Here is a 24966-nt window from a genome sequence, read left to right on the forward strand (position 1 = left end):
CTAGAGAGGATTTAAAGTTTACAAGAAAGGGCGGCATCTGTGCCTCAAACGGTAGCGCACTGGCCCCATATGCCGGAGGTGGCGGTTTCAAACCCAGCCCCAGCCAAAAACTACAAAAAAAATTAAAAATAAATAAATAACGTTTACAGGAGGATGTGCATAGGCTATAAGTAAATACTACACCATTTTATATAAGGACTTTGAGCAGCCATGTATTTTTGGTATCTGTGAGGGTCCTGCAACCAATCTCCATGGGTATCAAGAAACAACTTACCTAGAAACACTGCCTGTGAAGTCTTGAAAGGAAATATGCCTGCCATAAGGCTGACAAACACGGGATTAAGAATGCCATCAACTGGGCGGCACCCCTAGCTCAGTGGGTAGGGCATGGGCCGGATACATGGAGACTGGTGGGTTTGAATCTGGCCTGGCCAGCTAAAAACAACTGCAACCACAACAAAAAAATAGCCAGGCCTTGTGACAGATGCCTGTGGTCCCAGCTGCTTGGGAGGCTGAGGCAAGAGAATTGCTTGAGCCCAAGAGTTTGAAGTTGCTGAGTTGTAACTCCACCGGCACTTTGCCCAGGGTGACAGTCTCGAAAAATAAAATACAAATAAAAATAATAAAAAATAAAATAAAGATGCCGTCAATCTATTAAACCCCGTTGTTTCAGACGCCCCTAAATTAGTTATCATCAAGAGTGGAGTAGCTGGGTAGGGAAAAGAAGCCAGGAAATAAGGCTTAAAAACTGTATCTAGGCAAGAACTGTAGCTATTAATTTCTCTTGCACAGAACTGACTGAAAGCAAAAGGATCAGATGCATATTAAATATTTGTGTTAATTATATTGCCAGATACACAGCAATCCTAATTTGCATCCATTGGCTTCTGCTATCGCTAAGCACAGTTGTATAAGTGTTTCATTTTTTCTGAAGCAGCATTAGCATAAGTATCAGTGTCCAGCCACTAGTTCCTTGGGTCTGGACATGCACTGAGCTGGTGCAGCTCAGTGTCACGAGCACTGGCAGCATAAGCAGCTTTCTAATGGTTTCCTCGGCACGACAGTAGCAGTGTGGTTCACAGACGTATCCTGATCACAGAAGAGGTGGCCTGGTTTTGTGAAGACTTCTGACTCATTCCTGAAAAGCTAATCAACACTTCTAAGCATTCAGTACCCTCCTTGCTGCTTTTCAAAACACCAAGCACGTTAGACGTCAGGTCTGTAACTTGCTGTTCTCTCTGGCAGGACCATTCCTCCCCTGGACCCCTCTGCTTCCATTCGGCTCTCTGCTCACCAGCCAGCTCAGAAGCCCTTCCAGATTACGGGTCCACGACAGCACGCTGTCCCCTTTCCCCATCACATTACTTCGTATCATGTTAGTCTAACTTGTGTCCCTCTCTAGAACGCAAAGCTCCTTTAAAACAGGGAGTGTACTTTATTCACATCTTATCCTAAGCGCCTTGAAAAAGCGCTTGGCGCACAGCAGGAGCCTAAAAGACACCTGACGGAATGGATCCGGGCTGCACCCATCCTGCCCAACCTGCGCCAGAGGTCACCTCGCAGAGGTGGGTTCGCGAACCCAGGAGGCAGCCAAGACCCTGCAGCAGGGCTCGGGCTGGACCTTCCAGGGGCTTCCACGGCCGGGCCGGGCCGGGCCTCACGACGCTTTGTCCCAGGGCGGCCGAGGCGAGGCCGGCGGGGCCGAGGGAGCGCCCCGGCGCTGCAGCTCTCGGCCGCGAACCTGCCGTTCCCGCGCGGCGCCTGTCTCGCTGGCCGGCCCGGGGCGGGGGAGTCGGACCCCGGGAAGACCGCGGAGCTCGGAGCGGCACGCGAGCCGCGAAGCCACTCCCGACGCGGAAGTCCCGGGCCACCAGCCAGAGGACGCGCAAGAAAGGGGGGCGGGGCTTGCGGCGAGCGCCCCGTCCGGAAACCGCGCCCTCCGCGGCGTCCCACCGTCCCGGATTGACACAAGCAAAACAAGCTTTTAACAGTCGAGCGAAAGCGCGCACTCGAGCGCCAATGAGAGCGGAAGGAGGGGACCCGCTCCGGCGGAACGCTCCGTATGTCCCGCAATGATTGGCCGGAGCGCGGCCTCTTTCTCTCTCGGTATTGGCTGTCCGTCCTGCTCCTGCCCTCCTGATTGGCTTTTGTCAAGGTACTTCTGATTGGCTCTTCGGGAAGCGGGAGGGCCAGGTTTTGGGAATTGTTCTTCATGGATTGGTGGGTTTGGGCTACCGCTCCCAGCCGGAGCCGTCCCGTCATCTCTGTCCCGTCTCCCGACCCGTACGCTTTCCCCGCAACTCGCGCGCACGAATGGTTAAAAAAGGGCGTGAGGCTCGAGCCCGCCAGCCCGGCCTGCAGCCCCAGCGCGCGCCCTCAGCGAGGACCCGCGCGAGCTGCCCGTGACGGTGCCTGCGCTGTTTGAAACTGTGGAACCCGTTACGATCTTGGGGAAACTACCGTTCCAGCCGGCTGCAGAGCCCGTGCGTGCCAGGGACGAGTGGCGGTCGCGAGGCGGTTCTTGCCTGTCGCCTCCCTGCAGCGTGGAGACCAGAACCGGCATTTTCGAAGGACGCCACTTTCAATCGCAGCGCTGGCGCGGGCGGAGGCCGAAACGCAGGGGTCCTGAGACTGAGGAAAACGCGCCAAGTTCCCGTCGGCTGCGGAGCGGGAGAGACCCTAGCGGTTGGGGCGCTCCGCGAGCGGGGTCGCTGCTTGGTGGCGCTCCTTGCCGTGCGTGGCGGCCGCGGATGGGCGCCGCAACGGGGATGTAGTCGGTGCCGGCGCAGGACAGGACCGAGCGGCGGCCGGGGTTCCCGCTCTTGCGGGCGGATGGTCACTCCCCCGCGAGGAGGGCGATCCGACCAGCTTTCCTTTGGGTCGGGGACCCGGCGGGTTCGGGGAAGGGACTCTCCTGTCGCACCCACCCTCATTCCGGTCGGACTCGCCGGCGTCACCGCCGCGGACCTCGCTTCGGGCCATGACCAGGTAGGAGGGCTCGGGGACAAGTTCGGCCGGCGCTGGAGGGGGCTGCGGGGAGCCCCAGGAGCGGCCCGGGGGGTCCTGCACCCGCCGAGCCGCCCTGTGCACCCCGGAGGGCGGGTGCGGACTGTGCGCACACGGGCCGGCCAGGGGGGTCCTGCACCCCGCCGAGCCGCCCTGTGCATCCCGGAGGGCGGGTGCGGACTGGGCGCACACGGGTCGGCCCGGGGGGTCCTGCACCCGCCGAGCCGCCCTGTGCATCCCGGAGGGCGGGTGCGGACTGGGCGCACACGGGTCGGCCCGGGGGGTCCTGCACCCGCCGAGCCGCCCTGTGCATCCCGGAGGGCGGGTGCGGACTGGGCGCACACGGGTCAGCCCGGGGGGTCCTGCACCCGCTGAGACGCCCTGTGCATCCCGGAGGGCGGGTGCGGGCCGGGCTCACACAGGTCGGCCCGGGGGGTCCTGCACCCACTGAGACGCCCTGTGCACCCCGGAGGGCGGGTGCGGGCCGGGTTCACACAGGTCGGCCCGGGGGGTCCTGCACCCCGCCGAGCCGCCCTGTGCACCCCGGAGGGCGGGTGCGGGCCGGGCTCACACAGGTCGGCCCGGGGATCCTGCACCCGCTGAGACGCCCTGTGCACCCCGGAGGGCGGGTGCGGGCTGGGCTCACACAGGTCGGCCCGGGGGGTCCTGCACCCGCTGAGACGCACGGTGCACCTGGGAGGGCAGGTGCGGACTGGGCGCACACGGGCCGGCCAGGGGGGGTCCTGTACCCGGCCGAGCTGCCCTCTGCACCCCGGAGGGCGGGTGTGGGCCGGGCGCACACAGGTCGGCCCGGGGGTCCTGCACCCCGCCGAGCCGCCCTGTGCACCCCGGAGGGCGGGTGCGGGCCCGGCTCACACAGGTCGGCCCGGGGGGTCCTACACCCGCTGAGACGCCCGGTGCACCTGGGAGGGCGGGTGCGGACTGGGCGCACATGGGCCGGCCAGGGGGGGTCCTGTACCCCGCCGAGCTGCCCTCTGTACCCCGGAGGGCGGGTGTGGGCCGGGCGCACACAGGTCGTCCCGGGGGGGGTTTGCACCCCGTTGAGCCGCCCGGTGCATCCCGCTGAGCCGCCTTGTGCACCTGGGCGGGCTTCGCTGCTGGCCGGGCGCACATGGGCCGGCCCGGGCAGCCGCGTCCTTCGCGTCCCCTGGAGTGGCGCGGGCGGGGAGGCGAGGGTACGCTTCCACGCACTCTGTCCTGGGTCGCTCATTGCGAGATTTTACCGCGCATTTTCTTGCACTTACGGCTTTTCTTAAAGTGTTTGGAACGCCACGTGTCTTGCACCTTTGGTGAAGATTTTGTCCTTAATTATTTTGTATTTTTCTCGAAAAATAGGAATTGTGTCATTTTATAAAGGAAATCACTTAAAACTACTGGGACTGAGCATTCACGCCGTCATTTGTCCAAGACTGTTAGCGTTCGACTGTGTGGTCTACGAGATTTATAGTTATAAGAGAAATATTTTTGATGCAGCAAACTCCCAGTTATAAAGAAAGCCAGGGGCCAGAGATGGGATAGCACCCGATAGCGGCACCTTGCAGAATGCTGCATTCTTGGTAATGTTTAGTATTTGATTTAACATTTGATTTTGAGGTGGCTGGAAGTTTTGTCTTCTTAAGAGAATCCGCTGTTTCAGCTGCTTGATTATCTTTTCCTCCTATTAAGTCCGGTTAACGCTTGTCAGTTGAGATCCACTTTCTCTCCATTCGTCAATGGGGAAACTGATCTGCCCTCCTGTTCCTCCCGAGTTGGGTCTCCTCAAAGTGGTCTCACCGCTGAGCTCAGTGAGTCAGCCTAGTGGAATGCTTATTAAGGATGGAATTTGAATTTTGTGTAGTGCGTCTTATTATTATTTATCTACATTTGAAACTCGTTACTAAACTTTTGGGCTCAAAGTAATTTAATGGTAATACTTCAGATATTTTTTTTTTCCTCAGATGTCCTAAGGAAACAGGACTGATGTATAAAATAACTTATACAAATATTGCCATATATTTTTTCATCTGAAAGCTGTACTTTATTTTATTTTATTTTTTTATTTTTTGGTTTTTGGTGGCCGGGGCTGGGTTTGAACCCGCCACCTCCAGCATATGGGACTGGCGCCCTACTCCTTGAGCCACAGGCGCCGCCCTGAAAGCTGTACTTTAATTTAAAACAGGGTAGCAGGGTTGCAAAGGCAAAACCAAATCATCTTTTTTTCTAGTCAAAGTAGTATTTTTGAAATTTAATATAACAAAAGTTTGGAAAACTAGTAGAATGATGTGTGTTGTCGCGCATGAAGAATGTGCACAAAGCACAGTAAACAGATTTTTATTTTTATTTTTTTAAACAGATTTTTAAAAGACTGCTCCATCTTTGCTTGTATTTTATTATCTTTCACTCAGGTTATTAGGTATACTGAACACCAGATCTGTGCCTTTTCTTGTTCACAAATAATGCCTTAAATAAAAAGAGACTTTATTTCATACATTCATGTTAAGTTACTAGAAAAGGCTTTGGAAGGGAAAACTCATTCATATCCAGCACTACTATGATTTTCCATTGATCCATTTACTGCCTCCTACTTTAGAATTAGAGATAGTAGCTATTCCATCACTATTTTCTGAATGGATTGAGTTATAGTGAAAAATTTAGTTTTTACTCCTTAATTATGCTACTTCACTATAGTGCTACTAACTGGGGTACTTTGTGCTTTGTGATGTGGCCCTTAATTCTGTAACAGGCTAGTAAGAGTTCATTATCTTATATTTTTTGTTCTTTAATAAAGTTAAGGATATGTGGCAAGCTTCTTCATTAAGCATTGAAAGTTAATGTGCCTGTTGCCAGGCATTAGGTGTTCAAATGTGAAGTTCTAATTTATTACGTTTCTTTGGTAGATTTCTTTCCAAAATTGATGGTTTTCTTACCTACAACTGATAAAAATTAATGAAACTTTTTCTCTGATTAACAGATATAATTGGTGATTACAACTTTCTTCTATAAATTCTTGCCAGCTCCTTGGGATTTGAAGAGAAAATGCCTGGTGTCATACCTAGTGAAAATAATGGACTTTCGAGAGGTAGTCCATCTAAGAAAAACAGACTTTCCTTAAAGTTTTTTCAGAAAAAGGAAACTAAGAGAGCCTTGGATTTCACAGATTCTCAAGAAAATGAAGAAAAAGCTTCTGAATATAGAGGATCTGAAATGTATGTACCTTATTTATGAACTTTTTTGTTCCACGTCAGTGAAGCAGCAGTGAACTTGGATTGATTACCTCTAGTGCAGCAGTTCTCAACTTGTGGGTCAGGACCCAGAGGAACTGTATTAAAGGGTTGCAGCATTAGGAAGGTTGAGAACCGCTGCTCTAGTGTGATCTGATAGTACAGGGAGACAAAAGTACTTTTAATAATTCTAGCAGGATATAGTCAGAGCAAAACTGGGGGTTCCCCATAAGGATCACATCCATAATATTAATTTAGACTAACTTGGAGAAATCTTTGTTGACTAAAATTTTCTATAGGGATTTATTTTTGATTATTTGTAGTGCAACACATTTGTGTAAGGGTAAAAGAAATAGGTGATTTTTTTGGTTCAGAAGACTTCGACAGTTATGAGATATTTAAACTGTAGTCATACGCAGGTGTGTAGTTTATAAGTAGTCATTCCTGTTGTGAAGGTATATAATTGCAAATTTTGTTTAAAGTAAACGTCATGCAAATTCTTTAGTGATTGAAAAGAAATCAGAACAAATGGAATGCTTTGTTGCACCAGTACCAGCTCTAGGTTGACTACCTATTTCTGTTTATCAAATAGGCAGTCTGCTGAGTTACTAAAGTGAATTTGGTCCTATGTGTAATTTCCTAATATCTACCAATAGTCAGTCAAGGAGATTGTATGTGAATGAACCCCTTTTGGTTATCAGCATTCATGCTTAAAAATACTTCTAAGATCCTAGAGTAGTAATAGCTACTGGTTATAAAATAAAAATACTGGGGAAACCTAGTTTTATTGTTAAAGAAGTAAAAGATGATAAACCTTAACAATTTAAGTGAGGAATAGCTATATGATTCTCTTCATGGACGTTATAGCTGTATAATTCTCCTCATAGACTTCCTTTCCACTTAAAGATTATTAATAGAATCTTCCTTAGTACAGCCTCTCTCAAATAGGGTCAGATCATTCCTAGGTTTTAATTCAGAGTTAAACTATTGGATTAAAATGTTAAAATAGGCAAAACAAATCACAATAGCAGTTCCTCGATTTTTTACTGTGCAAAATGGGATTAACATCATATTAAGGGAATTATTTTTAGGGTTAAGTGGATTAATATTTTAAAATGCTTTTTAAACTTATATTCTGGGTATACAGCAATTTTTGAACCTGTACAGATTTCTTAAACTGTCATCTGAATAAGAGCCACATACTTTTCAGATTATAAAACTTTTGGAAAAAGGCTAAATCTAGGGCAGTAATGTTTTTACTTTGTTTCTTTAAAACACTACTTCATTAGACCTTTCTTCCCTCTATACTTAATAGTGATCAAGTTGTTCCTGCAGCACAATCCTCACCTATAAACTGTGAGAAGAGAGAAAACTTATTACCATTTGTGGGACTGAATAATCTTGGCAATACTTGTTATCTTAATAGCATACTTCAGGTAAATTGATAATTTTGCTATCTAATAAAACTTTAGTAGGCAAAGAATGATGTAATACTGACTTTATCTTTTGATTGTAAATAAAACAGAATAGGTTAAAAGAATGATAATGATTCTAAGCTGTGTGTTACAGATGGGCTAGCACAATTGAGTACAACTTGGTTAAGCGGAAGATGCCAGGCCTTTAATTTCTCTACCTGATTCATGGTGCTGTGGTGATACATATCTTACCCCTCGGAACTATATTGTTATATGTCCATGACCTTAAAGTCTTAGCAGTGTCTGCCCAGGCTCAGTGTTTTGTGCCAATGCGGGAAGACAGTGGGTTTCTACTGATGAGGTAGAGAACAAGTTTTGGCACAAAGCTTTATCTCAGAATGTTAGGTAATGCACATAAAAAGTGCTTTACTGTTTTAATGATTTTTGTTTATTATTGTTTGTTCAGTAAATACTTAGGCAATCTTATTTTTTATAGGTACTATATTTTTGTCCCGGTTTTAAGTCTGGAGTGAAGCACTTATTTAACATTATTTCAAGGAAGAAAGAAGCTCTAAAAGATGAAGCCAATCAAAAAGATAAGGTAAAATGAATGAAAGAAAATAATGTAAAAAGCAAAAAAGTAAATTAAGGGAAATTCATTTATTTAGAAGTAAAGAAGTAATAGCTACACAAGAGGATTTGGAGGATGACAAAGATGACTTCTGTGTCAACTGTAACTGGAAGTTGAATTTATCAACTTTACATTATCAGACGGGCAGTTTTCATTCTCGCAAGGATAGCTAACTTGGTTATCCCCTGTATAGAGAGTTTTCTCTAGTCTTCTATTGTTGATTGAACTTTTGGTATTTGTGTATCATCATTAGTCGTCACACCCGTGTATCACTGGTTATTTACCCATTGTGTTTTCAAATTGACTTTTAAAATTTAAGTAAATATACTGTAATTATAGAAACCTTTGACTCCCATAGTTAGAAAAACCATTGTCATCCACATGATGACTAAAAAATCCTCTCAGAACTAAAAAAAGTTTATTTATATAACCCCCAAAATTAATGCTATAATGAAGTTTAGAAAAGTTAGTCTTGTTAAGTGAGACTTGAGACAAAGACAAGAAAGGGGGTGAGGTACTTAATTTGTTCATAAATGAAAGTACTGGTTTGTGTGTTTCTTTCTTGACAGGGAAATTGCAAAGAAGATTCTTTGGCAAGTTATGAACTCATATGTAGTTTACAGTCCTTAATCATTTCAGTTGAACAGCTTCAGGCTAGTTTTCTCTTAAATCCAGAGAAATATACTGAAGAGCTTGCTACTCAGCCAAGGCGACTACTTAATACACTCAGGTATAGCCTATAATACAATTTCAGGATTCTAGTTTAGCTACTTGTTTGTATTGTTGGAGAAAAATGCTGTGTGAACAAAAATGAATAAAGGGCAAGAAAAATAGAAACCCCAGGTCCACACTCCTTTGTTATATCTTAGAAGCTTCAAAAACAAATTTTTTTCATAAATTTGGTGGTAAATTCATTGGTTCTGAATTTATGTGAGGTTTTTTACATTTATTCATATTTATCTCTAATGTGAATATTCATACGTTTTTCTATAAAAATAGTAATGTATTTAGTAACACTGCCGGATAGGTTTGTGGTATTTATTTTACTATTATGCCATACCATCTTTTTGAGTTTGGAAATTTCTGAATTCCCGAACATGTCTTAGGATTTCAGATTAAGAATTGTAGGACTATATTAAAAATGTATTATGTATAAGCACTGAATTCCAAAGGTTCTATTTTTGTTATATGTGCTTCGAAGAGAACTAGTAACTGGATTAAGTTACTTTGTGCTAGTGTCTTAAAATCATTTGGTATATCATAGGCCTTATTTAAAAAATTTTTAAAAATTTAAAAAAATTAAAAATTATGCTAAGGACAGGCGCAGTGGCTCACACTTATAATCCTAGCACTTAAGGAGTCTGGGACCAGCCTGAGCAAGAGTGAGGCTCCCGCACCCCCCAGCTGGGCGTTTTGGAGGGTGCCTGTAGGCCCAGCTACTCAGGAGGCTGAGCAAGGAGGATCTTGAGCCATGGTACTCACTGAAGACAAGAAAGCGAGCCCCCCCCCAAAAAAAAAAAGAAAGAAAGAAAAAATTATAATTTTGACTTAGGGTAAATTAGAATCGTCATTTAATCATTTGGTTTAGAAATAGAACAAGGTATGATATGATGCTACGATTTTGTTAAGAGCCGTTGTCGTACGGTGGCCAAAAGCAGGTTTGAGTCCTGGCTGTGCATCCTAACTAGTTCCTTGGGCAAGTTACTTAATCTTTCTGCATAATTCCCATATCAGTCAATACTGGTGATAATTATACCTCACAGAGTTAATATGAAGATTATATATACAGATAAGCATTTTGAAGTCCAGGTGTGGTGGCTCACACCTGTAATCCTAGCACTCTGGGAAGCCGAGGTGGGTGGATTGCTTGAGCTCAAGAGTTGAGACCAGGCCAGGCATGGTGGCTCACGCCTGTAATCTCAGCACTTGGGAGGCCAAGGTAGGTGGATTGCTTGAGCTCAGAGGTTTGAGACCTATCTGAGCCAGAGGGAGACCCTGTCCCTAAAAATAGCCAGGCATTGTGGGGGGTGCCTGTAGTTCCAGCTACTTTGGAGGCTGGGGCAAGGAGAGGTGCTTAAGCCCGGGAGTTTGAGGTTGCTGTGAGCTGTGGCGCCATGGCTTTCTACTAAGGGTGACAAAGTGAGACTGTCTCAAAAAAAGCATGTTGAGTGTGACCAGTACATGGGAAACACTACATACTATGTTAAGAAGAGGCTTAGAGTATTGTGATAATAAAAATAGGGTAAAATTTATTTTTACTTTCAGTTACAGGTAACAAATTTCAAAGTAGTAGCTGAATAAATGTCTTCTGATTTTAAAAATGAAATAATTTATGATATTCCTGTAAATGAATTTGTTTCTGTATAGAAAGATTTTCTTTTATGTATTATGTCTTCAAAACTAGAATAGATGAAATGGAAATTTTTATTTATAGGGAACTCAACCCTATGTATGAAGGATATCTACAGCATGATGCACAGGAAGTACTGCAGTGTATTTTGGGAAACATTCAAGAAACATGCCAGCTCCTAAAAAAAGAAGAAGTAAAAAGTGCGGCAGAATTATCTGCTAAGGTGGAAGAAGAGCCTAATCAGAAAGAGGAAATGAGTGGTGTTAGTGGCCTGGAGACTGACAGTGTTAGGCATTCTGAAGAGTGTAAAGAAAAGCTCCCCAAAGGAAATGGGAAAAGAAAAAGTGACATTGAATTTGGTAACATGAAGAAAAAAGTTAAAGTATCCAAGGAACAACAGTCATTGGAAGAGAACCACAGACAAACCAGATCAAAAAGAAAAGCCACAGATGATACGTTAGAGGTTCCTCCTAAAACAATCCCCAAGTACATGTCTGAAAACGAGAGTGCAAGACCCTCACAAAAGAAATCAAGACTTAAGATGAATTGGTTGAAGTCAGCAACTAAGCAACCCAGCATTCTTTCTAAGTTCTGTAGCCTGGGAAAAATAACAACAAACCAAGGATCGAAAGGACAATCTAAAGAAAATGAGTATGATCTTGAAGAGGACTCGGGGAAGTGTGAGAGTCATAACACAGCTAATGGTTGTGGACTTGAATCTACAGGAAATAACGTTAAACCTGTCAATGTTAATGAAGCTAAGCCCATTAACAAAGGTCAGTATAATCCTTAGACTTTGGTAGGTAGGAGCTACAGAATTAGAATTTCCTTTTCTTAGGTACATGTCCAATGTAATCTTTATGGGTAACGTTTTTAAGAGAAGGAAATTTAACATTGAGTGTGAACTGTGTGGTGTCATGAGTGCTGCCCTTAGAGGTCTGTGTATTGTGTTATTTACTCACACCGTGTACCTGTGATGTCAGGAGAGCTGACATGTGTAATGTAATGTATTACATATAATCTTATGGTCATGTTAATTTATCGTTTATAAGCTAGGGAAGTTCAATACATTTTAATGGGAAGGCTATATTTTTCCCTTTCACCTATGTAATATTTGACAAACTCATGAAAGAAATTACATTTAGTGAAATTTTTAGAGAACTAAGTTGTAGTCATGCATTGTTTAATGACGGGGATACATTGTGAGAAATGTGTCATTAGGCAGTTTCTCTGTATGAACATGAGAGTAGACTCACAGGACCTACGTGGATAGGGTTCGACACATGCTTAGGCTGTGTGTATGGCCCATGCTGCTAGGCTACAAGTTCTGTACAGCACATTATTGTACTGAATACTGTAGACAGTTAGGCTTAAGATACACAAATGCTGTTATGTCACATCTAAACATAAGGTGTGTAACAGGTACAGTAAAAACATGGGGTCATAGTTAGTCTCTATGGGACCACCATTGAACATGTGGTCTGCCATTAACTGAAATGTCACTATGCAGTGTGTGACTGGTTATGTCCTATGTGAATCAGGTATTTACCTAGTTTGTCCAGGTCTACATTGGAAAATGTATAGTATTAATGTGGTTAATGGTTTTGCAAAAAACTGCCAGACGTATTCTGAGATTATTTTATTAGGGAAGTGTCTTTGAGAAAGGATAACTGACTTTTGTTTTTGAGACAGGACTAGTAACTCCTGTTCAAAACTGTCTCTGCAGGGAATTTACATTTCATGAATGAGTTATACCTCTTAATGCTAATAAGCTGAGATACAAAAATGGAACTTTTATTTAGGGACATGCTTTATTTAAATGGAAAATTGGTTATCTGGGTTGTACTGAAAACCTAATCTGTATAGACTTCCTGTTTTTGTTTTAGGTACAGAGCAAATTGGTTTTGAGCTAGTGGAGAAATTATTTCAAGGTCAGCTGGTGTTAAGAACTCGTTGCTTGGAATGTGAAAGTTTAACCGAAAGAAGAGAAGATTTTCAAGACATCAGTGTGCCAGTGCAAGAAGATGAGCTTTCCAAAGTAGAGGAGAGTTCTGAAAGTAAGCAAAATTGGAATTTTGTTCGGACTGTTGAATAATTGTTTTCTTCAACAATACAGTCTAGGAGTAGCGTGTATAAATAGAACAAAGTTGGCTGTTGGGCATCTAATACAACCTTTCTGTTTTTATCCAGCTTCACTTGTAAATGGTTAGCATTTGGAAAAATGTACCATCTTTTTGATAGTGTTAGAATGGAAAAATGAAATGTTTTAATAAGTGAACTTTAGGGACCTGAATCTTTCAGAGCTACTGAGTGCAAACCATCCATAAAAAGTATGGAAATATCATGGGAGATATGAGTCTGATTTACCTGTCAGATACTGAAAATGGGCTATTAAATGTAGTCTGTCTTAAACTGTGGCACAAAGACTAGGCATATTTTGTTTTTGCTGTCTCTGTCATATTTTTTGGCTGACCAGATGTAAATATTTGAACAGTTAAGTACACTGTTGAGGATGAGCTTATGAAAATAGTTCTTGAAAGTAAAAAAGAAGTCTGTTACTTGCAAATGGTTTATTCAATTGAAATTAAATGCTAAGAACATGAAACTTTGATTTATTTTTTGAACGGCTGAGAGAGATTTGTGAATGAAAGGATTTTCTTTTATAGTTTCTCCAGAGCCTAAAACAGAAATGAAGACCCTGAGATGGGCAATCTCACAATTTGCTTCAGTAGAAAGGATTGTAGGAGAAGATAAATATTTCTGTGAAAATTGCCATCATTACACTGAAGCTGAACGAAGTCTTTTGTTTGACAAAATGCCTGAAGTTATAACTATTCATTTGAAGTGCTTTGCTGCTAGTGGCTTGGAGTGAGTATTGTAAATAAAAGCTATATGAAGAAAATGAGCTGTTATAGAAGATAAATTTTATTCAAAATACTGTAATAGTAGGAATATGAAGTAGTGAAATGAAGTTATTTGTAAAGATTGCTTAAAAATGAAAGTTAAATCTTTTTGCTATGAATATATATTCTATTAAGTATGGATTTCTTTATATACATCTTATTCCTTCTTAGATGGTAAGATCTAAGAATTCAATTTCAATAGAACTGATAAAAGTAGTGAACAAATTTTATACACATCAAGATTTGTTCTTTGGAGGGTGAAAAAGGCAAAATTAAAAATCTTTTTGGTTTTAAGGTAAGCCTGGAAATCCAACTAACCTTTGAATAATTTGAGAAAAATGGTAATGACATTTTGAATAATCCATGGTGTTTTTTTGACAGGTACGTCATTGTAGATTTTACTATGTACGTGAATGACTTGAAGTTACCCTGAGGGCCGCCCTGGAGCTCTCATACACGTTATATCAGAAGATGACATATAGTCCTTTATTTAGTGGAACTCTGTTTATTTTCCCAAATCTTGGTAGAGAAAGACTGCATGTTAAAATGACTAAAATGTAAAGGAAGATTGGTTTGAGGTTCAGTCTGTTTTCAAATCCCATTTTTTTCCTACTGCACAAAATTAAGAAAATTAAGGGGGAAAACACTATATATCCTCTATAGAAACACCTTAATATCAGCAGTTATTATACTATTCTTTGTATACATTATAAATATTAAAGCTGGAGTCTTGCCAAGTGCTGTGGGTCATGACTGTGATCCTAGCACTTTGGGAGGCTGAAGTGGGATGATTGCTCATGGCCAAGAGTTCAAGACCAGCCTGAGGAACAAAGCGAGATGCTGTTCTCTATAAAAAATAATTTAAAAAATTAGCTGGGTGTGGTGGTATACACCTACAGTCCCAGCTGCATGGGGGATGAGGCAGGAAGATCACTTCAGCCCAGGAGTCTGTGCGAGATACACTGACAGCTCTGCACTTGAGCCCAGGACGTCAATGAGACCTTGTCCTCAAAACACAAGAGTTGACATCTTGCTTTTAGTTTTTATTTTTTTTTTTGGTTTATTTATGTGAATATGAATATTAAGAGACAATTCAGATTGTTACTTGGTTTCACAGTGGGTGTAAGATTTTGAATTTGAAATGGCAATTTAGGAAACTTTTTTTTTTCCTTCTAAAGGTTTGATTGTTACGGTGGTGGACTTTCCAAGATCAACACTCCTTTGTTGACACCTCTGAAATTGTCACTGGAAGAATGGAGCACCAAGCCGACCAATGACAGCTACGGGTTATTTGCGGTTGTGATGCACAGTGGCATTACCATCAGTAGTGGGCATTACACTGCTTCTGTGAAAGTCACTGACCTGAACAGTTTAGAGCTAGATAAGGGAAACTTTGTGGTTGACCAAATGTGTGAAATAGGTAAGCCAGAACCATTGAGTGAGGAGGAAGCAAGGGGTGTGGTTGACAATTATGATGATGAAGAAGTGTCCATTAGAGTTGGTGGAAGTTCACAGTCAAGTAAAGTTTTGAACAAAAAAAATGTAGAAGCTATTGGACTTCTTGGAGGACAAAAGAGCAAAGCAGATTATGAACTATACAACAAAGCATCTAATCCTGATAAGGCTGCCAGCGCAGCGTTGGCTGAAAGTAGAAACTCTGAGACCAACAGTACTAATGGGACCCATGAATCTGACAGCAGTAAGGAGTCCAGTGACCAAACAGGCATTAATGTGAATGGATTTGAGAACAAAATTTCCTATATAGTGCAAAGCTTAAAGGAGTATGAGGGGAAGTGGTTGCTTTTCGATGATTCTGAAGTGAAAGTTACGGAAGAGAAGGACTTTCTGAATTCTCTTTCCCCTTCTACGTCTCCTACATCTACTCCTTACTTGCTATTTTATAAGAAATTACAGAGTTGAGTGTATTTTCTTTGTGTATGTATTAAACAGACCTGCACAAACGTTGGTAAAGTTGATTACATCGAAGTTTTTAGCGTTATCTTTTGAAGCTACTGGGTATTATTGGTCTCTCTAGGTTTTTATATAAATAGTGAAATTTGAATTACTGAAAACCATGTTAATTTTTAGAATTCCTTAGTAGAGACTAGTGATGCGTTAGCTTCTGGGAACAAACTTGTATAGGTTCCTAATTATCCAAAATGGAAGCATTTAAACACTTTTGGATTCACACCAGTCTTTTGTGTTTGCTTTTTAAAATAAAATGCTTGTATTTGTATTCTCCATATTACGGAGTAATTATCTACATGATGTCTACAGGTCCTGTGGTTTTTCACCTAAAAGCAGAATCTCATTCAGTACATTTAATTTTATAAGAGTCGGGAAGCTAAATCTTGGATGGGCTGTGTCAGGCGCAAAGTCTGGAATGTGTGTATTCACAGTGGTGTACGTTTTGTGCCTTGAGTCACTTTGAAAAGTGTCGCAGAAAACTTGGACAGTCCTCATCTGTCTTCACAAGAATTTTGAATGTATTTATGAAGACGATTCTGTATCCCAGTAGATCTCTTTGGGCATGGACTAATTTGTATCTCTTCATACTTGATATTCTGCACGATCTGTACATAGTACCTCAGGCTTAGAGGTGTGACCTTAAACTTTAACTTTTTTTTAAAAAACCAGGAGGTCAATAAAATTTAAACTGCTTAACAACTATGTATACAAATGTTCGAATTTTTTACTTGCATATTTTTATCATAAATAAGAGTTCTCTTAAGCAGAATAGGTACATATAGGGAAAGAATAAACATGCATAATTACCTTTAACATACTCAATACTTTCAGACCGTGGAGGTGGAAAATTTTCAAAGACGAAATTGTACTTAGTCCATCTAAGTTGTCATATTTACAAGGTTTTAATAAAAATTGTTGCCTCTAGTCCTTTAAAGTAGTCATATAAGTTAATGGAATCTAAAATTGGAAAACTTAAGATGATGCTTTGGGCACACAAAAACTTGGTTAATGTCTCATTTTAAATATAGTATACTAAACTGGTAAATGATTATCTTGTGACGTGTTAAAGGAGGTTCTTTATACTGAAGAGTTTTTCTTACTGATTCTAAGGAATATATAAATACTATTGGAATAGCCCCGTTACATTCCGTTTCATCAAATAAGAGTACCTTGTCAGCTAATAAGTTTGGTGTCTTACATCCTTCCATAAGATGGTGTGATGGTACTGACGGTTATCCTCCCTTTCAGAATCACTAATGGAACTTTTACTAAGGAATAGCTCCTAAATATTACCCGTATTAATTTTCTGATGGAGCAGGTATGTGAGAGACATCGGGCCTTTAGCACTCAAAAGACTGCCAATGGACCAATATAGAGTCCTCGTGTGAGAATGTTTGCATTTTAAGAAAAATGAAGTATGTAAGAATTCAGCACATATTCAGTAGTATCAGTGTTTTAAGAAGCTTCTGTTTAAGGTGGCGCCTGTGGCTCAATGAGTAGGGCGCCAGCCCCATATACTGAGGGTGGCGGGTTCAATCACAGCCCTGGCCAAACTGCAACAAAATTAGCTGGGTGTTGTGGCAGGTGTTTGTAGTCACAGCTACTTGGGAGGCTGATGCAAGAGAATCACTTAAGACCAAGAGTTCGAAGTTGCTGTGAGCTGTGATGTCACAGCACTCTACCCAGGGTGACACAGACTGTCTCAAAAAAAAAAAACAAAACAAAACTTGTGTTTGACCCAAGTCAGAAAATAACTTGTATTGCATGATTATAAAGTTTTTGAGTCCTTGGTACTGAGAATTAATGTAAATCAGTCCAAACATATATAAATGTAACCATAATTATAGGAATGACCTAAGGGTTATTTTCTCCCTTATGTCTATCTCAGCACCCTGCGAGGATCCCCCAGAGAGGAGGGGAAGAGCACATCACTTTTGAGTTCCCTCCTTGCATTTCCTTGTTCATTTGGCTGGGTCCCAAAATAAACAGATTTGGAGGTTATGCACCCTTCTGATCCCTCAGATTTGCTCCAACAATGTAGATTCATCTAAAAAAATCTTATGATTCAGCCTTTGGACTGATGTAGTTAAAGTGAATTTGCAATAATACTGCCCATTATTAAAGTAAGCTGGAGGGGGGCTATCAACCATCACTAGGCTCTCAAGAGAAGTAGACGTTTTTGAACTCTAGTTTTCCTTATCCAGTATTAAATCTAATCAGTTCCTGGGTGATTCCTGTAACTTTAGTAGGTGAATTATGAATGATGCCATCCTGTAAGCTACAATATCACACAAGAAACCTGAGTCTGAACCAGTGTCTTTCAGCCTTTTTTTTAAATCTCAGGGTACACTTGAACCCCTAGAGTTAAACTTCGTAGCGTGCTTATGTTGATCAAAAACAGGGTACTTAACAGTGCTTTGAACTTCTTTTGAAAATAATGGTCTTTAAAAATTTTCACAGCACCCTTAAGATACTCTCATGACTCATCGGTTGAAAGTCACTGGTCTAATATAGAAATCAGCATGTGCTGTTTTGGAAAAACTTGCTAAGTAATTAAAATGTTATTTTTCACTCTTTTCTGCATTACTTTTTTTATAGTATGATTTTAAATGAATTAACTAACTTTAAAGCAGCTAATGTTACATGTTACATGTGCTTGTGTTAGAAAGTACGTGACATCTCAGTAAACTCCAGTTCTATGTTACCTTTGTGGTGCTGTAGGAACCTTTAAAGCAGATGCTAATTTACTGTCTAGATCAGCGGTCCTCAAACTGTGGGTCGCGATGCCTTTGGACTGTATTAAAGGTTCACGGCATTAGGAAGGTTGAGAACCATTGGTCTAGATCATTCATTTTGGTTGCCAGAAGCATGAAGTTCATTCTCCTATCATTGGTATAAGATAGTCGTAAAGAACAAGCTATCTCATTGCTATTAGCTAACTTCAGTACTTAAAATGACTTACTAGGTAAAGTTATTTCTGCCATTCAGAATTCCTTTTTTGGTTATCTAAATGGAAAATGAATTCTGTTTTAAGAGTTTACAAACCAGTTACCAATATCTATCTCAATTCATTAACTCATTTATTTGTGGCTTTTCTGGGCCCATAAATTGACTATCAATTTTGGTTTTCCATTTTGCTAGTTTTGGAACTAGATTTCCAATCAACCCTTAACTTACTCTCTGCCTCGGTCAGTAAAGAACAATTTTAAGACTGACGCAGTAAATTAGTGTAAACATTCACATATTTAATAGTACCTTTCAAATAAGCATTACTACATTTAAAATGGGTCCAAAATCAATCTATAAGTGCTAATATAAATTAAAAAATACAAACAATGTAAATAATTTTAACATTAGCTACGGTATAAATAATGGTAAATGTATGGTGTACCTCTGAATCATTAAAATGTCTTTTAAAAAAAAGATAACAGTATGTTACCAGAAAATTAGAAACCACGGCCATGATTCTCAAACTAACAATCTACACTGGATACTGTTATAGCCACTGCCGCCTTCTACGAGTCAGTCGACATAATTTCCAGAATTCCATTTGTCTTATTTTTCAACAGATCTTAACTTTACACTCCTGGTTGAATACATGGCTCTTTTCAAATGAGTAAAACAACTGCATTCATCTTAGAGATCCATTTTGCGAAGACTCATTCGGCTGAAGGAATCTCTGGGGAAAAATGAGAGGATATAGTTGTAAGAAAATAATTTTTGCCTATGCCTTTAAAATGTTTTATGTGGTTTTCCTGCCAGTTATCTCACAAGTTTTGCCACCAGTTCTAACTTCCAAGTGAGATGCTCGCCCTGTGTGCTCTGCCTCCCCTCCGTACACACACACTGGTTTACACATTTCTCTCTAGATTAGAAGCATATTAACCACTTTGCCACGGCCTTTGATCCTGTAGCACCAGGGGGCAAGTGAATAAGTGATAAATAAGGCTAGGACTTAAAAGACAAGGGGAGAGATTTCAGGAAAAGACTTGGGATTATTAATGGCAAAAGACAATGTTTTTTTAAATACTAAATTTTTAAAGTCTTGAATCAGCGGTTCTCAAACTCTGTCTCAGGCCATTTTTATATCAGAACCCTAGGAGTCTTTTATGTGGGTTATAAGATGGATATTCAGGGGATGATATTCTTGAAATGCCTCTTAAATTTGTTTTGCTTATTGTTCCTGTAATTCCGGTTAGGTCATAAAGCTTAACATTTCAAGGAAAGGATAGGGCAAGTACAAAGAGATCACAGTCAGCTCTGAACCTCAAGTCTGCTTTGCAGGAAAACACCAGTCTCGAAAGCTAGATATTGTTCAACCAGAAAAAGTGTTTTCTGAATCCCCCTCAAATTGCCTGCAAATATATTAAGAACTAAAGCTTGGAGGAGTGGTCAAAGGAAGGCAAAACTCAGGATATGGTTTTCTTCCGATGGGAAGCACATGTCCTTCCCACACAGTAGTGGAGAGACCTGCAGGAGCTCAGACTAGGACTGCCTGCCCCAGGGGCCCAGGACCCTCGCCTTCTGGGACCCCCGACCTGGTAGGTACGACACTGTTGGAGGGGAGTGGAGACAACAAAGAAGGAAAAAAATCCAAAAAGACTGAAAGGAAACCAAAGTGTTGGGAAGTTCTATGTTGTTTCCTACTCAGAATTCTGAGAAGAAACTCCTTAATTGGGATCTCGTATCAGTAAAAGATGGTAGAAGTAAAATGTTTTGTCAGAGAAAGGCTCTAAAAACAGGCCTTTTGGTCCAGCCTCAGTTCCTGCAGATTGTGGAAGATTCACATGATTTATACCCTGATGTAAAGCAGACACTTAGCAGATATTTTCTGAATGTATGTGTGAATAAGTGATTTTTTCCCCCACTGGCCTAAAAGTAGAAAAATTTTAGACTACTTAAGTACAGGGACCAATTCCTAGGTGAGTGAATAAGCAGTTCAATTTTCTTTTGCAGCACAGCATACCATGAACCTGCATTCATGTAAGCACCTTCAATCACCTCCGAATTATTAATTTATCAAGTAATTACAATGTAATAGTTTTACTGTCTTATAGTTATTATTTCAAAGAAAAGGGCGGCAAAGTATCAGTGCCACATAACAGCTGTATGTAAATTTGATTTCAAAATGTAAACAAGGGAGTTTACTTTTAGCAGTTATTGTGACCCTTCCAGAATTCAGGTGATAAAAGTAAAATGTCTGGCACTGTCCTAAGAAGTTTACATCTGTAACGTGATTTAATCTCTTCAAGAGATTAATCTCTTTAATCTCTTCATTATACAGAGGAGAGATCTAAAAATTAAATTACCTGCTCGAGTAGAACTAGGATTCAGTTGTAGAGAATATCAAGTAATTTCCATTTCTAATTTGTCAACACTTAAAAAGTAGAGAAAAATACTGAAGCCTTTTTGATACTTGATTGAATTACTTGCTTTAATACACATCTAGAACATAGTGTATCCTATTTTTGTCAGGGCTCAGGGAAACAAATGCCCGGTTTCTAATAGATTCTCCAACTAAAGTACCAGAAAGTGTGACAGGACTTTAAAAGGAATAGCTTTAGGAGGCCAAACTTAGGTGTCCTGATTATGTGAGTCCTTAGCATAACTTTGATTCTCAAATTTCATCCTTTTATCTTGCAGATAATTGTAATTAATGTAAGAGTAACATGGGTTGAGTATCGCCCATTGGGAAATGAAATCCCAAATGGTTCAAAATCAGAAATGTTTTGAACATTGAAATGATGCTCAAAGAAAATGCTTATAGGAGGAATTTCAGATTTGCAGACTAAGGATGCTCAACCAGCAAGTAAAATGTGAATATTCCAAAATCCAAACAAATCTCAAATCTGAATCACTTCCAGTCCTGAACATTTCAGATAAGGGCTACTCAACCAGTAAAAAGGTTTATACGGGTCGAATGTGCAGGTTCCAGAGGAAACACCATTTAAAACCTGTACAGATAGGCATACCTGTGGCAGGTAACAGGCAATACCGCCTTATATAACTGAGGGATCTTTCGGTTTATCAGGGGCTGTAGGGCTTCTTTAAGGCGATGATAGTTTCTCTCCAGTTCTCTTTGATACTCCTTTTGATCTGGTCCAATTAAGCTCTTATTTTTTCTTAAGGCGTCTTCACACCTAGGAAAAACAGCATGTTATATACATAAATAACATAAATACAGTGCAACTTCCATAGCTGACCACCTTGCCTTCAGTTGACCTAATTTTCATGGACTAGACATGCACCACGTGTGTGTATCAGTAAAGCAGGCCTAGTTCCTAGTTCCTTATGTTGACCACCTCTGTATGTTGACCAGCTTGTTACAGCTCCATGGTGGTCAATTTACAGAGGTCCTACTGTGTGTGTGTGTCTGTCTGTCTACCACGATGAGGACATTCAGTTTTTCAGTAAAATGTTAAATACTCCTCCTATTTTAGGTTTAAGGAAAGGAACAGTTGATCAGTTCAGTTCCTTTAAAATCTAATAAATGTTTACCCCACTTTTTGTTAAATTGCAAATTATACGTTTTTACTGTTGAATCTGAAGGCTTTTTTCACATTACCACTAGCGTAGAAGTTCTTTGGGAATGTACTCAGACTCATTCATGTGGTATCAATGGTACCAGGCACACTACTGTGCCTCTGTCTGAATAAATATTTCTTTTTTTTTTTTTTGGCCAGGGCTGGGTTTGAACCCGCCACCTCCACCATATGAGACCGGCGCCCTACTCCTTGAGCCACAGGCACCACCCAATATTTCTTAATGAGTAGATCTTGATGACAATCCTTTATCTAACTTATCCAAATATTTAAGAAAAATATCTGGATCCCACAAAGGAAGAAAGCATGTTAAACAATATATACATATTAATATTTGTGGAATGCAACTAAAGTAATGCTTAGTAGAGAATGCAAAGCCATAAATGCTTTTATTAGAAGATTTAAAATTGAAGAGGCAAGCAACTTAAAAAGAATAAACTCAAAGTATAAAGAAGGAAATAAAATTTTAAAATATAAGAGTATCAAAAATTGCAAATGGTGGTTCTTTGAAAAAACTAAAAAAAAAAAAAAAAATTACTAAGCTCTATCACAAATAAATGAGAGAATATTCCCTACTAGAAATTTAAAATGGAATGAAAAGTCAAGTACAATTAAAGTTTAAAAAGGCATAGAAGACATTATGTACTCATATAATTTAATGCCAAAAATCTGAAATGATACTTTTCTAGACAAATATAATTTAGTAACACAGACCCAATCAAGAAAAAATGTGACTAATCCTAGAATCATCAAATAAATTGAATCAATTAAGTTACTAATCTATCAGCAAAGAAAATACTAGAATTCTACTAAACATTCTAGGAAAAAATAACCTAACTTAACTATTCCAGAGTACATAAAAAATGAACATAGGGAAAATATTCCTGAGAGAAGTTCCAATTCATTTTCAAAACCTAATGGGGACTATAAGAAAAAATTACAGTCTTACCAATAAAGATCAGTTCAAAACTCCCAAACAAAATACAGCTGTCCCTCCATAAAGTGAGTTCTGCATCCATGGATTGAATCAGCCATGGATTGAAAATATTCAGAAAAAAAAAAATGTTCTTAAACTTAACATGTACAGACTTTTTTCCTTGTTATTTCCTTGTTATTTTGCATTACTATGCATTGTTACTTTTACCACATTGCATTACTATTACCACATTGTTTCAGGTATTATAAGTAATCTAGAGATGATTTAAAACATATGGGAATATATGCATAGGTTATATGCAAATACTGTGCCATTTTATGGATTTTGGTATGCCAGGAGGTCCTGGAGCCAATTCCTCATGGACCCTGAGAGGCAACTGTAATAGGAAACTGTACTACCCATGTGTTAACACACACACACACACACACACACACACACACACACACACACACACACACACACACACACACACACACGTACAACCCCATTACCAAGTTGTTTATCCCTGGAATAAACAAAAGGTTGGGTTGTGAAATTAATAAATGTAACTTACCCTATTAAAGATTAAAAGAGATGCAAAAATAGCGATTTGATAGCAAAAGTTTAAAACGTGAATAACTACAAACAGGTGGGAACTCCCTTAACCTAATTAAAAATCTATATAAAAACCTGCAACTAACATTACACTGAATGGTGAAAACTTTTCTTTTAGATCAGGAATAAGAAAATTATACTCTCCTTAATTATTCTTGTTCAACATAATACTAGAGGCCCTAATTATCACTATAAGATAAGAAACAGGAGATAAAGGTAAATTATTAGAATTTATAAGTTTGGTAAAGTTCTCATTTAAAATTAATACATGAAAGTCAACTACATTCCTGTGTAATAACAAATAGAAAATACAATTTTGAAAGATACCATTAACACTTAACAGTACTAGATACTAAGGGATAAGCTGAAGAAAAAAATACAAGTTCTTCTACAAAGAAAATTTAAATACTATTAATTAAGAAGACATTTAAAAGTTCTAAGTAAGGGCAGGGTGTAGTGGCTTACGCCTGTAATCCTAGCAGTTTGGAAGGGCGAGGTGGGTAGATTGCCTGAGTTCACAGGGTTGAGCAGAGTGAGACCCCATCTCTAAAAATAGGTGGGCGTTGTGGTTGGCACCTGTAGTCCTAGCTACTTGGGAGGCTGAGGCAAGAGGATCGCTTGAGTGCAAGTTTGAGGTTGCTGTGAACTATGAAGCCATGGCACTCTACCAAGGGTAACAATGTGAGGCTCTGTCTCAAAATAAATAAATAAATAAATAAATAAAATACAAGTTCTAAGTAAATGTAGAAATATACCATATTCATGGATTGATGTCAATAAAGCTGTCATAAAGATGTTAATTCTCTTCCAGTAGACCTACTAATTCAGGCTATTTATTTATTTGGGGGTAGGAGGGACAAACTGATTAAAAAATTTAAAATTTATATTAAAAAGGGCCAAAAATAGTCCTCGAACAAAACAAGGTGAAAGGAATCGCTCTATCAGATAGCTAATGAAGACACTGTGATATTGGCTCAAGGGGGGATGAACAGCAACGTGGGAGAAGAAGATCCCAGAAACAGACACACAGACGCGCGTGCTCTGAATTTATAATGTGATGCTGCTGCACGGCAGTGAAGAAAGCGCGGTGTTAAAACAGTGGTGCTGAGTCAACCCGATATCCAAATGGGATATATATATATTCAATATATGGTGCTGAGATAATTACCAGTTATCAGTACGGACAAATATCAAACTGATCCCTATGTTGAACCATAAACAAAATCAACTGAACGCAGTTTTTTCTAAAAAGGGAAGGTTATTTGTTTTTTCTCTCCTCTTTTTGCTTAACCTTCGTTGAAATCACTGGTCATAGAGAAAGTCATTTTACTACATTAAATTTAAGAACTTCCGTTTATAGGGGAAAAAAGCCCCAAATTCACAGAGGATGTTTATGATA

The 24966-nt window shown here is 40.4% G+C and overlaps 2 protein-coding genes across 12 annotated transcripts in view; one reads left to right on the forward strand and one right to left on the reverse strand.

The window, feature by feature from the left end:
- The first annotated feature begins 2404 nt into the window (after positions 1-2404).
- Positions 2405-16418, forward strand: USP1 (ubiquitin specific peptidase 1). Of its 3 annotated transcripts, none has more exons than XM_053575180.1 (10): positions 2405-2988; positions 4363-4583; positions 5978-6212; positions 7543-7663; positions 8139-8243; positions 8843-9003; positions 10708-11399; positions 12510-12680; positions 13290-13491; positions 14705-16418. In XM_053575180.1, the coding sequence occupies exons 3-10, from the start codon at positions 6043-6045 to the stop codon at positions 15444-15446; spliced, it is 2364 nt and encodes a 787-aa protein (XP_053431155.1). In that variant the 5' UTR covers positions 2405-2988; positions 4363-4583; positions 5978-6042; the 3' UTR covers positions 15447-16418. The 3 variants fall into 3 exon arrangements, with proteins under 3 accessions (XP_053431155.1, XP_053431153.1, XP_053431154.1); XM_053575178.1 differs by having other exon boundaries at positions 6021-6212; XM_053575179.1 differs by lacking the exon at positions 4363-4583 and having other exon boundaries at positions 6021-6212.
- A 2300-nt stretch (positions 16419-18718) lies between these two features.
- The window catches only part of DOCK7 (dedicator of cytokinesis 7), a 243075-nt gene continuing 236827 nt past the window's right edge, over positions 18719-24966 (reverse strand). For all 9 annotated transcript variants that reach the window (XM_053575169.1, XM_053575171.1, XM_053575175.1 and 6 more), the window contains 2 exons: positions 21467-21634; positions 18719-19173 (listed from right to left, as the gene is read on the reverse strand). In XM_053575169.1, coding sequence (XP_053431144.1) covers positions 19131-19173; positions 21467-21634 — 211 coding nt within the window. In that variant the 3' untranslated portion in view covers positions 18719-19130. The remainder of the gene's footprint in view (positions 19174-21466; positions 21635-24966) is intronic.

Source organism: Nycticebus coucang, chromosome 22 (genome assembly GCF_027406575.1).
Source record: "Nycticebus coucang isolate mNycCou1 chromosome 22, mNycCou1.pri, whole genome shotgun sequence".
NCBI classification, from domain to species: Eukaryota; Metazoa; Chordata; class Mammalia; order Primates; family Lorisidae; genus Nycticebus; species Nycticebus coucang.

Excerpts from the sequence above, each read along its gene's own strand:
- USP1 (XM_053575178.1), top strand. Across the intron at positions 8,244-8,842 it reads AAGCCAATCAAAAAGATAAG|GGAAATTGCAAAGAAGATTC; the intron begins GTAAAATGAATG and ends CTTTCTTGACAG. Across the intron at positions 9,004-10,707 it reads CGACTACTTAATACACTCAG|GGAACTCAACCCTATGTATG; the intron begins GTATAGCCTATA and ends TTTTATTTATAG.